Below are 13,208 nucleotides of genomic sequence, written 5' to 3' on the forward strand. Positions count from 1 at the left end.
TGGATCTTCCTTGGATGTAGGCATGTTGGTTCGGATGTAGAGGTTGCTTGCTCAAAGCAGTCTCCCGAATCTCTTTTTCGCTTAGTCTTTCTAGCGTTTTCAGCAAGAATGATGTTAAGCTAATTGGTCTGTAGGATTTAGCCAAGGTGTAATCTTGTCGTCCTGGCTTAGGTATAAAGATAACCTTTACTTTTCGCCATGCATTCGGTATGTAGCTGAAAGCCAGACACGCCCGAAGCATTGGCAACAAAATAGGGCGTAGTCTGCTCATTCCCCTCTGCAGGAGGGCGGGATAAATACCGTCAACTCCTGGAGATTTGTATGGGGAAAAGCTGTCCACTGCCCACTCCAGTCTTGCCTCCGTGACTACCTTTGCAGCCAGCGCCCAGTCCTTCGGGGAAGGTTGAGTACCGACTACATCCCTTTTGGAATGGGAGGTAGTCCGTGTGCTGCCTGGAAACATGGTCTGCAGCAAAAGTTCTGCGGACTCTTCTAAGGTGGCTGTAAAGGTGCCATCTTCTTTCTTTAGGAAACCTAGTTGATGTGTGTGGTCCTTCGAGAGAACTCTCTTCAGCCTTGCGGCCGAAGCAGTCGACGTTATGTCGCTGCAGAAGGATCTCCACGTTTCCCGTTTCCTCTTTCTTAATTCTTTCTTAAACTCTTTCCGGTGCTCTTTATAGGCTTCCCAGTCTTCAGTTTTCTTAGTGTTTTTTGCTCTATTGAAAAGTTTTCTTAGCCCCGATTGAAGTAGGCTGAGCCTTCGGTTCCACCATGGTGTACCTTTGCCCAGACCTTCCTTCTTTAGGGGGCAACTTTTCTCATACGCTGACATTAGAGAGTCGTTGATAATGGTCAAGGTTTTCTCTATGTCTTCTGTCGAACTGTATTCTGTTGGTATAGACTGCACGGAGGTCCCCAGTCTGTCGTCCAGTTCTTCGTTGTATGAAGCCCAGTTCGTCAGCCTAGGGTTCCTGTACGTCTTTATCTCCATGTCTATACATTTTGATGTATACATGATCCATCTATGGTCTGACACTGACGCCTCTTTAGAGACGTGCCATCCCATTATATATTGTGAGATATCCCATGTAGCCAGTGTAATATCTATTACTGACTGACTACGTGATGTTACGAAAGTTGGTTCGCAGCCTCGGTTGAGAATCTCTAGATTTGTTGATAAAAGATATTCAGCTAGTGTTCTTCCTCTATCATTAGTGTCTTTGCTCCCCCACAACAGACAGTGGGCATTCGCATCGGCACCGATGATGAGGTTTATATTTCCGGTATCACAGTGTTCCACCAAGTTCGCCATTTCCCATGTTGGACATGGTTCCTGTGCTCCCTGTGGTAAGTACACGGATGCTATTACCAGTTGCTCTTCGCCTCTTCCTATGTTACACTTAACATTTACCGCAGTCACATCCCTGGAGCTGACCGGAGGTAGGAGGACGGCTTTAATTTTCCTCGGAATGTAGACGCATGTCCTTGGAGATTCTATTGTGGTACCTGAAACAACAGCGCCATTTAAATTGCTCAACCCTGCGATCCTGGATTTTACAATCCATGGTTCTTGGATTATTGCTATAGTGTTCTGCATCTTGTCTAGACGACGACACAAAACAGTCGTCGCCATGCGACAATGCTGCAGGTTAATCTGAATGAAATTTATCTGCTGCAGCGCCATCTCTGCAACCAAAAAATCCCATAATTGTCCTAGGAGACACGAGGCATATGTCTCAGGCGGGCCCGCCCCCACTGGTAGAGGCTTCACCCCCTGGGGTTTCTACCTCTTCCATAGGGGTCCGCCCTTCCTGAGCCGACGCCTCGTTCTCCTTGAGTTTCAGGTTGAAAGAGGACAGCATATAGTTAATTCTGCCCTCCCTCTCCCTGATTATCTTGGCCTCTTCCATCCCAAGACCAAACACAAAGAGGTTGCCCGGAGAGGCAGCCTCGGGTTTGGCCTCGCGATGGAAAAGAAGCCATTTTTTGACGTGGGCCCATTGGTTCTGACCCTCCAGGCGGCGAAGTACGACTCCTGCATCCACCGGTGGTCCCGGTATCCACAGGGTCGCCCTCACCAGCCTTGGTAGCTCAGCCAAGGGGACCACGCTAAGTTGTGCGCCCTCCCACAAGGGTGTTAGGGAGCGCACTGTTTGTTGTAGCCATTTCAGGGACAACTCGTCTTCACAGGTTATCCTTAGGATTTCCCCTATGTACTTCATGCCCCTGAAAGTGGCTGCTTGTCTACCCGATGCCAAGCACTGGTCAAGTTGCCTGTCCAGCGCTCCCATCAGGCCCTTTTGTACTATCTCCACCTGGTCAGCAGTCAGCTTACCAAGTGGATGCTGCACATCAATCACAGCTACACGGAGATGACTTGCAGCCGCCTCCCTGTAGCTCTGTTCTCTAGAGGTAGTCTCCTGCCTCCTCATCCTCTTTTGCTTTTCAGCTGCCGGAGGTGTGGAGGTTGAAGACCTCACTCTTTTCTTTGACCCTGAGGTCTTTTTCCCCACGGGTTGTTTAGGGTTGGCTATCGTAGCCTGCCCTTTACCCTTGGGGTTTATCCCGGAGGAGGATGGACCCGGTTTCGGCGGGTCGGTATTCGCCGCCTCCGCCTGCAAACGAGCCTTCCTCCGCCTTTTTACCTCAGCCCCGCAGATTCGCTTCCTCCTAGGAGGCTGCGACCCCACATTGGCTGGGTTTCCTGTTTGAGGTGCACCCGAAGGCACTTCCTCAGTGGTTTTTTTGTTGTTATTCTCCATAGATCTGGATTTTAATTTCGTCCTTCTGCTTCCCCACCCACCACGGAGTCCAACAAGGGGACGTCGAACTTCGACGTCAGGGCTAGCAGAAGGATATAGCCCCCAGGGAAGCTCATCCTGCAGTACGCAGCCTCAACTAGTGAGGTTACTCCTGCTCAGACTACACTTCCCCCAAGGACTCACCCTGTCGGCGGTCTGACCCGACGACACAGCCGATTGATCTGAGATGGGTTAGTCTCGACCTCCCGTTTTGGTGGAAATCCAGGCCAAAGAGGCGTGTTGCCCAGCCTTGGTGACACACTGCACCAAGGGGGGCTCAACCTCCAGGATTCCTTCATCCCACCTTACGGGTCTCCACGCACGGCACAAACACGCGGGAGCTTGTCCGCGGGGCTGTTTTGACGACCCCACGCCAGGGGTTTAATCCCGGGGGGGCACGTTTATTTCCAGCCCTCCTCTACTGAACCGCCTTCACGGCCGTCTAAGCCGACAACCACCAAGGCATGTCCAGGCAAGACGAGCCTCAGCCCTAACCTACATATCTGGAGAAGAGAAAATCCAGGTCGGACTTCCACCACCCCCAGGAGTGTTTAGTTCCGAGGGGCATATCCGCCCTCCCCAGACCCCCCTCCCCAGACAATGCCGGTCTCCCCCTATCCGCAACCCTGGGGACGCGCCTGATAGGTAGCTCAACCCACAGGTCTTTTGATCCTCTTTTCTCTCCCTTTTCTTTATCTATTATTCTCGTCCCCTTCTCGCCCAGTCTTGCGTTAAAATCCCCTCCTACAAGCATTTTTTCATCTCCTTTTTCTCTTGTTTCCTTTTCTATATTTATCTTGGTTTCCTCCATTTTCTTGCTATAAACGATAATAATTATTTCCCATCGATTGCTATCCAGCTGTATTACTTTCTTCATTAGTCCGTTTTTATTATAACTTTCCTTTTCCAATTCTTGCATTTCGTTTCGAATTCCCATTACCATTCCCCCGCTTGCTCTCCTCTTTTTCTTTTCCTTTGTCGCCCCTTGACACTCCCACGCATATTCTTGTGGTAGTGTTTCTTCAAATTTCTCCGTTTTCTCTTTGTACCCATGTCTCTACTAGCCCCACCACATCAAATTTTTCCACATAGTCCCAGAACTCCTTTACGTTTTTTCGAAACCCTTGTACCTTCACCCTTTTTTCTCCAAATTTTGTACCAGCTTCCCTTTTTCCGATTTTTTTATCTGCATCCTTTATTACTTGTCCTTTTCCTTTGCCGTCTTTCCTTCCATTTTTCCTTCTTTTCTTCCTTTTCTTTTGGTTCTTTACTAAAAATTTTCTACTTTCTTGAGTCTGTCCTCTTCTTCAATCCATTCAAAATTTCTGCCATCTACAGTTAACTTTTTATATCCCATTCTAACCATTTTTCCTTTATTTCTCTCTTTTGTTGCCTATTCTTTTATTTTGATTTGAATTTTTTTTTCCGTTTTCGTCAGATCATCGTTTATGTAAATTGACGACCCTTTTAAGTTCTTCTTGCTTTTCATTACATTTATATTTTCTTCTCCATTTTCGAATTCCACTACATAAACTTTCTCTGCAATTTTGTACGCCCTTTTAACTTTACTCTCTACTTTGGCTTTCTCTTCTAACAATTTTGACACCTTTTCAATTATCTGTTCCTATTTCCAATCCCGTCATCACTACTTTGTTTTTTCTCTTTTCTCTCCCTATTCGATCTAGTTGACTTTCTACTTCACCCACTCTCTTTCCCATTTCCTCCTTAGCTCGCTTCCCTTCTTCATACGCACCCGTCCGTTCGGTTTGTCGGCTCAATTGGGAATCCTAATATTAATATGTATTTGTTGACAACTTGAATTTGAACATTTATTCTCGAATGATTATTATTTTGATTTTGACCGTATTTTATATGTTCCTTGTTGTCTTTACTGCATATGTGTTTAGTTTTTCGTGATGTGGAATTCAAGAAACTTGATGATATCGTCTAAAAATTGTAATTTTTTGTAAAAACTGGGTTTAGTTTAAGATTCAAACACATAGTTTTTATTAAAAATTCTGAACTGGGCACAAAAGTAAGGTTAAATAAATTGCAGTCAAATTATGTATTGTCAAACATAATGATGAATTTCGTAATCATAAAACATCATGAGATCATTGAAAAACCGCGGCCATTTCGGATAACACTGACAGACTTTCTTATAATCCTGACAATCTTCAACATATCCAACTTCGTCAATGCAGCTTTCAAGTTCTTGACGTTTATCATCACTATCTGTAAAGAAGCTAGCTAATTCAGCCACTTGAATGGCACCAGCAGCATCGATTAATCCGTGCCCTAACATCATACACTTATGAAAGCAAGCTAGTTTGTCCGGAGTTCCGTCTGAATATCTAAGTACTTCTAGCTCGTCGAACGTCATCGAGTTTTCTTCCAGGCACTTATCTTCCAGGTAGTAATTTTGCCTGTCTGCAGTGCATATCTAAAGAAGAAATATTAAAAAATGCTTGTGAAATTAGCTGCATACCTGCCTCGACGAGAATAGTAACACAGAAAAATAAAATTACGTTTTTCAGTTTCATGACTTGTGCGTTTTTGAAGTCGTGTTTCAGCTGTTGTTAATTTATATCGAGCTGTCATGGTCAATGTTGTAAAATTTAATCAATCAGTTGTTAATATGGAATGTAATGCATTAATTAAAATATGACATGTTGCATGTATAGTGTTTTTTAACGGATCCGTTCCAGTGAAAAATAAAAAGTAACATAACGACGAAAGCTGAGAGCTCGATCACCTTGATCGGAGCCATCGATCCCGAAACCGTGGATAGGAAGCTGAATGTATTTTTGTCCAGAGCAGTTACGAAAGAATCTAAATGTCAGTCAATAAAACAGGGTTAAATAAATTGAACTGAGATTATTTATTGCCAAATTTACGGATACAATTCGTAACACATTTACAACATTAGTGATGCGACCATTTCGGGAAACACTGATAGACTTTGCTAGAATCCTTACAATCTTTAACACTTTCAACTTCGTTAAGGCAGCTTTCAACTTCTTGACGTTTATCATCACTAATGTTAAATTTTTCAACCATTTCAGACACTTTTTCACTCTGAATAGCACCATCAGCATCGATTAAACCCTGTTCTACCATCATACATTTACGAAAGCAACCATGCTTTTCCGAAGTTTCGTCTGAATGCATTTCTGCTTTTAAATCTTCGAACGTCATCGAGTTTTCTTCCAGGCACTTGTTCATCATCGCTTTTCGATTTTCATCTGGGATGAAACCGTGTCTGTTTGCAGCGCATATCTGAAAGAAGTCAGATTAAAAAGGGTTTGTAAAATTAGGTGTACACTTGCCGCGAAAAGAGTGGTAAAAGAGAAAAATAAAATTACGTTTTTCACTTTCATGTTTAGTGCGTTTTTGAAGTTGTATTTTATCTGTTGCTAATTTATAGGGAGCTGTCACGGTCACCGTTGTGAAATTTAATAAATTAGCTTTTAATACGGAATAATATAATGGCATTCATTAAAATATGACATGTTGCATGTGTATTATTCTATGTGCCGGATTTTAGCTTATAATTTGCCAATTAAATGGTTTGCTAATTCGATGTTACAAATCTAAATCATTTTGATTTGTTTTGGTCGTTGCAAAGTTTCCTCAATTTGTGTGTGCTTAGTCCATTTAAAAGTTAACTTACAGATAATCTCGGGAACTAAAGAACCGATTACTTTGAAACACTACAATAATATATATTATTTCAAAATTATGTACAACGAATTAAAATACATAATATTTATTTATTTAAACACAACACTCAATCTGTCGTAGGTTTGTAGCAGTCCATCAACAACTGCATATCTTTGTTTTCAACAATTTTGGAAAGATTCTTCAAACATGTTCCAATTACGTCAAGTTCGTCTTGCCCTACACCCGAGGTCTTCATATCTTTTAGTATAAAGTCAGTTGATACCGTTCCATCTTCTTCCAAATAACCGAGTGTTGTAAAACGACATTTTTGATAACATAGTATGTCATCTGTAGCAGTATCATTTATGGGATCATGATTCTGTATAGCTTCTGTAGTTGTTCCACATGTTTCCACGCATTCAGCGTCAATATCGATCCCTGAACAAGCCTTGAAAGATTCAGTTAAATAAAAAATAATGTTTTTAAGTCAACTGAATACCTTGATTGCCAGAATAGAAAATACAGCGTAATACCACAGAAAACCCAACATTTTTATTTTTTTGAAAATCTACTAGTTATCAACTAGATCTCACAGAGTCGAACCAGGAACTGCAACTTTGAACGAATAAACAGCCTTTTTATTCTGATCCTAACAATACTAATCGTATTTCCGTTCGTCACATTATTACATTTCGGGAGATTATTTATTTCACTGATTGTGTAATATATATTAGGATAACAATTTTAAGTGTGTTTACTGCAAAGATGCCAAACACTGTAAAAAGTAATCCATATCCTGGCAAGCAGCTATCTGCGGAGAGTCTTTTACGCAATCTTTAAACATTGAGTACTTCTCTTCAGGCAGATCTTTGTCAAATTCAGTCAGATTTTCTTCAACAATGTTTCCTTTTTCGTCTAAGATTTCAAGAGTTTCTGAAACACACTTCATTAAACAAAGAAGTTCAAGAGTTGGAGCGTCTTTGAAGCTGAATGGTTCCTCTTGGTCGAGTTGATAACCGGATTCTTCGACACATTTTTGAAACCTGTCGTCTTCTACTTTAATGGGTCCGTTCCACTGAAAAATAAAAAGTAGGGTTAAGGTGGAGAAAAGCAAACAAAATATACGTCGAAGCATGATGCTGCTGCCACTGTGGTTAAGAATACGAGTATTGTGGTCATGGTGGTCCACCTTTGAGGGAATATTGAATTGCTAATAAATACCTATGTCTATATATGTGGAACGTGTCTCAATTTCATAATTATGTATTTCTGTATCATAATCAATTATAAATAACAAGGCATGGTTATTGAAAATTATGTACATATGTATATAAAAAAATATAGTGAATCCCCGTAGTTAGTTACACGGTTTTTTATTGCTTAAAATTAAAATGCATTCAGTTGAGCTTGACTTTATAATTTGTGTCATTTGTAATGCATGCATTTGCAAAAACTTGTGTGGTTGAAGGATAAATTTAATTATGTATTAAATAGTTACTATTCGAGTATGTCTACAAGTAGATCGTCATTTAATTTAATCGAGTTGTCAGACGTATCATTATGCTAACTCAAACGTTGTAGGTAGGTACGACTTGATAAAAATCATTCACAAAAATCACGAATAAAATTGCTCCGAGGGCCAACCCCTGAGGTACTGCTTTGTCAACAGTTTTTATTTTAGATAAGGTGCTTTTAAAGTGAACTTGTCGTTGCACCAAAGGTTTTCAGTCACTTTGTGTGTGCTTTTTTATATGTTACTGATAAATTGCTATTTAACATATCAATGCAAATTGCAGAATTTCAAAATTGGGGAAACCAGCCTATGATGGCATACCTTCAAATTTTTTGGACCATTTGAATTTCGCGGTCAAATCACCTGTTCAAGATGCTGTCCTTACTGCTACATGAATGTCTACAAAGCAGTGTGAGTGTAGGACTGTTTCTTGAAAGGCAGAAAAATAAATGAAATATTGTTGACTCTCGAATAAGTTTTACACATTAATCAAGTTGAAATCATGTTCTTAATATGCTTAACTCAGGGGCACCAATTTAATTCATGTTTTCTATACATGTGACACATGTAATACAGGTGCCAGTTTAGGGTTATGTTGTAAATGAAAAAATACCGAAATTGATTTTAATAAAACCTCGAATTTCCCTATGATGGCATCCCAAAGCTTTTCCTTTGATGGCATAGTATGCCATCATAGGTATAAGGTTTTGACCACGGTTGTAGAATAGATAGGTTGATACACTAGCATACATTTGCATATCCCTGGTCAGCGACGCCAATTGCCGATCGCGTCGCCTGGTTTTTGACGTTTTAGGGACACAGAACTCTATAGGCATCTGTCTATAACCGATGTAATTAATAAAAGAAATCGTACTTATCGACTCCGATCAAATGTCATTTACAAATTTTGCATTGTTCATAAAGCAATGTAAACGAAAATCCCCAAAATAACTAGAATGATTTCCGCTCGACAAGGTAGAGGCGCTAGCTGTATGTGTCCTTTCCATGGATATAGGGATCGAAAAGAAGCGTCGCCATCCCAAGCCATTAGTGTACAAACCTATCTATTCTACAACCGTGGTTTTGACACTCATAAAAACTGAGAAGTCTTTTTTTATGACAGAGGAATGTCACTTGCAGCCTCAAGTACAATATCCAGTAAGGCTAAGAGGCAATTATGGGAGGAAAAAAACATGGCAGAGGCTTTGCGAAATGTTCGGGAAAAAAAGATGGGATGGCAATTAGCGTTCAAAATCTTGTCCCTGCTACCACACTGCGCAGAAGATTTAAAAACAATTGTAACAGTACCAAAGGAGATTTGGGTGGGTAGAAGACCAGTATTTAGTCGAGAGATGGAAGATCAATTTGCTCAACATATAAAGGATATGGAAGCTAAATTCTTCAGTTTAACATTAAAAGATTTAAAGAAGTTAATTTTCGAATTTGCATCTTAAAATAATATAAAAAACCCTTTTAACAAAGAAAAAGAAACAGCTGGTGATAAATGGATTCAGGGATTTTTAAAACGAAATCTACAGATATCTCTCAGAAGGCCTGAAAACAGCTCAGCTGCTCGGGCACAAGTCTTCAATAAAAATAATATCGCTTTATATTTTAAATCCCTGAACGAGGTTATGGAAAAAAATAACTTTCCACCAGAAAATAATTACAACATTGACGAATCTGGTCTCAGTGTAGTACAAAAACGACCACAAAAAATTCTATCTACTAAAGGATGAAAGCAAGTTGGAGCGCTGTCTAGTGCTGAACGAGAACAGCATTTATCTGTCGTATGCTGTATGAATACCATGGGCACGTTTGTGCCACCAGCCTTTATATTTCCAAGAAAAAAAATGAAAAATGAGCTGATGGACAACGCTCCAATGGGCAGCAAAGCCTATTGTCAACTAAACGGTTGGATGTGTTCAGAGATTTTTGTACAGTGGTTGGAACATTTTGTACATTACACTAAAGCTTCGAATGAAAACAAGGTTTTACTCTTATTGGACGGCCACAGCAGCCACAAAAGCCTAGAAGTGCTACAATACGCGAAAGATAATAATATTAATAATAATAATAATAATAATATTTATTGATTCCAACAGGATACACCCACTTATCGGAATCAAGTAAACACAGGAGTTACATTGTACTAAGTACATAAAAGAATTAGAAGAATTAAATACCATAACAGTGATTGTAATAATGATAACAACTACTTAAATTATACCTTAAATTAATTAACTAAATGACTTAAATTAATAACTGATAATATATAATGCATTTACTACGACTACATCTGGATGCTGTATTTGAATGAGCTGAATACACGCAAATCGTTTAAAATTCTACACTACTACAAGTCTTTCATACAAGAACAAACATAATTTATAGGATCAAAAAATATATCACAACTGCTAGCAATACCATTGAAAAGAGAGCACATTAAGGCAACAGGAGATCTAGCTAGTGCGTTGGTACGAGAAGCAGAAATGTAAAATAACACATGTTGGCGAACTGCAGAAGAACGAGGCACTAAAAAAATTATTTTGCCAAGAAGTAAAGGGCAGTCTAATTTATTATTGTGTAGGTTGTACAAAAATCTTATTGTTAAAATATTGCGATGTGTATAAAGAGATAAAATATTAAGCCTATCTAGCAGAGTAGAGTGATTGAAACCCTGAGGAGGATATACAGCATCTTGTTTAAAAGCCAACCATTTAAGAAATTTTCTTTGAACGTCCTCTAGACTACTACGATGAACTGCGTAGACCAGATAACAGCTCCATATTCCAGCCTCGAACGCACTAGGGAACAAAAAAGTAATTTCAAAGTGATTTCGTTATCAAAGTCACTGCAGTTTCGGTAAATAAATCCATAAGTTTTATATGCCTTAGTGATAATCTCAGTAATATGTTTTACAAAAGTTAATCTACTATCAAATACAATACCCAAATCCTTAAAGCTGTCTACGCGTTCTAAAACAGATCCATTTATGTTTTAATCAAAGTAAGTAGTCTGATTTCTTCGTGTGTATGAAACAACTTTGCATTTTGCGATGTTCAGTTTCAAGCGATTCTCCGTACACCATGTACATGCAAGATTTAGACACATTTGTAAAACAACACTATCTTGTATACTATTTATCATAGTGAAAAACTTAAAGTCATCCGCAAACATTAATTTCTGACAAGTAATATTATTAACTAGATCATTAATAAAAAGTAAGAATAGCAGAGGCCCCAAATTTGATCCTTGTGGTACACCGGACGTTGGAACAAAAGGCTTAGAAGTGAAATTTCTATACTTGACACAAAATTGTCTCTGACGCAAATAGGAACAGAAAAGTTTAATTAAGGATTGAGAGAAGCCAAAGTGATTTAATTTTTCAATCAATATAAAATGATCTATTTGATCAAAAGCCTTTGTAAAATCGGTATATATCACATCGCATTGCCCTTTATTATCTATGACTTCTGATACATACTGAGAAAAAATGGCCAAATTCGTAATCGTCGATCTTTTCTGAGTAAAGCCATGTTGATGTATAGAAATTGACTGCTTAGTTTGATTATAAATATCAGAATATAAAGTTGTTTCAAATACTTTGGCGAAATTGCAGAGTAGAGAAATACCTCTGTAATTGGTAACATCACTTGGATTTCCTTTTTTTAGGATCGGACATATATACGCATGTTTCCATAAAGAAGGGAAAACTGAGTGTTTAAGTATAAGATTAAATAATACACTTAACGGATGCGCTAGCGACCATGCAGTCTTTAAGTATGAAAGAAGGAACGCCATCAATTCCCATTGTGAGGGAGTCTTTTGATCGTTTCAGAATTTCCAACACCTCCTGTGATGAGATCGGAGAAGCGATAATTTGTGTAGAAGAACTAAGTTTAGGGGGTGGTTGTGTGTGGTCCCTAGGAATAGAACGAATAAAGACACTGTTGAAATATTCGCCAAAAGCATTAACGATGTCTGAGGGGGTAGAGAGTTCGGTACCGTCATACACCATGAGACCAGGAATTCTGGTAGTCCCTTTTTTGGATTGAATAAAAGCCCAAAACTTTTTCGGGTCTGCAGAAATAGACTTCTCAGTGTTTGATATGTACCTTTTGTACGCTTCCTCTATAAGATATTTAGATCTTGACCGATGAAGCTTAAACAACTCCTCATACTGGATCGTCCTGTATTTTTTGTAATTTTTGTAGGCTAAAGTTTTTTGTTGAACGCAACGTATTATTTCGCTCGTGAACCACGGAGGATAGTATTCTCTATGCTTAGATGAAGAGTATTTTGGTATAGCTAAATTAAACACTTCATAAAGCTTGTTATAAAAATGAAGACAAGCTTTTTCAACGTCGTCTATATTCTGTAGAGGAGTCCAATCGATGGACGAAAGACTTTCATAAAGTAAAGGGTAGTTGGCTCGTTTAAAATTATATCCATTGTTACAATTCATCATGTGAAATGAGGGTGTGCCTTGAGTGAAGATATTAGAACAATTAATGCAGACAGCCGGATGGTGTGGATCATCCTTGACTAAATAATATTTGGCTCTATCGACAACACAATAAAAGTTAGAAAAAATTAGATCTAGACAACGACCATTGGAATTTTCAATATGATTGTATTGTTGCAATGAATGTAATTCTTTAAAAAAATTTAATATTGAACAGAATTTATCGTTTGAATTGGAGGAGAAGCCCGGAGCATTGAAATCGCCTTTAATCAACGTTTGGTGATTTTCCATTAGTATTTCAAGAGACGTAAAAGCATCGAAGAATAATTCATAGTTCTGGGAAGAAGTGTGAGGTGGAATATATAAGACGAAAACTTGTAATTTACGGTTGTTATGACTAGTAATTTTGACACCAACAATATCTATGCAAGGAACAACATCATTGATGCTCGATAGATCCAATTCAGTGGCAGTGATAGAGCTCCTCACAGCAAGAAGCACCCCACCACCTCTTGTTACCCCTAGAGATTCTAAGGCGCGGTCTTTTCGATAAATAGTAAATATATCTGTGGATAATTCACTGTTCAGGATATCACTGGTTAACCATGATTCGCTTATAGCTACAAGATCAAATTCACACTGTGTAATTGTATTGTAAAAGTTAGCAACTTTAGACCGCAAACCCCTTACATTTTGGTAAAAGATGTTTGCAAGTGGGTGTTGGCGTTAGTTTAAAGACTTGACTATTTTTGGAATGCCATTG

At 39.2% G+C, this 13,208-nt stretch overlaps 1 protein-coding gene across 1 annotated transcript; it reads right to left on the bottom strand.

Moving 5' to 3' along the window:
- Positions 1-7,218: 7,218 nt before the first annotated feature.
- On the bottom strand, positions 7,219-7,643 carry LOC135138544 (uncharacterized). Its single transcript, XM_064068523.1, has 2 exons — positions 7,590-7,643; positions 7,219-7,539 (listed from the first exon to the last, which is right to left on the bottom strand). Exons 1-2 carry the CDS (start codon positions 7,641-7,643, stop codon positions 7,219-7,221), a joined length of 375 nt encoding a protein of 124 aa, XP_063924593.1.
- Between the last annotated feature and the right edge of the window lie 5,565 nt (positions 7,644-13,208).

Source organism: Zophobas morio, unplaced genomic scaffold (assembly GCF_036711695.1).
Source record: "Zophobas morio isolate AGI-343-1 ecotype UQ-CSIRO unplaced genomic scaffold, CSIRO_AGI_Zmor_V1 ptg000030l, whole genome shotgun sequence".
NCBI classification, from domain to species: domain Eukaryota; kingdom Metazoa; phylum Arthropoda; class Insecta; order Coleoptera; family Tenebrionidae; genus Zophobas; species Zophobas morio.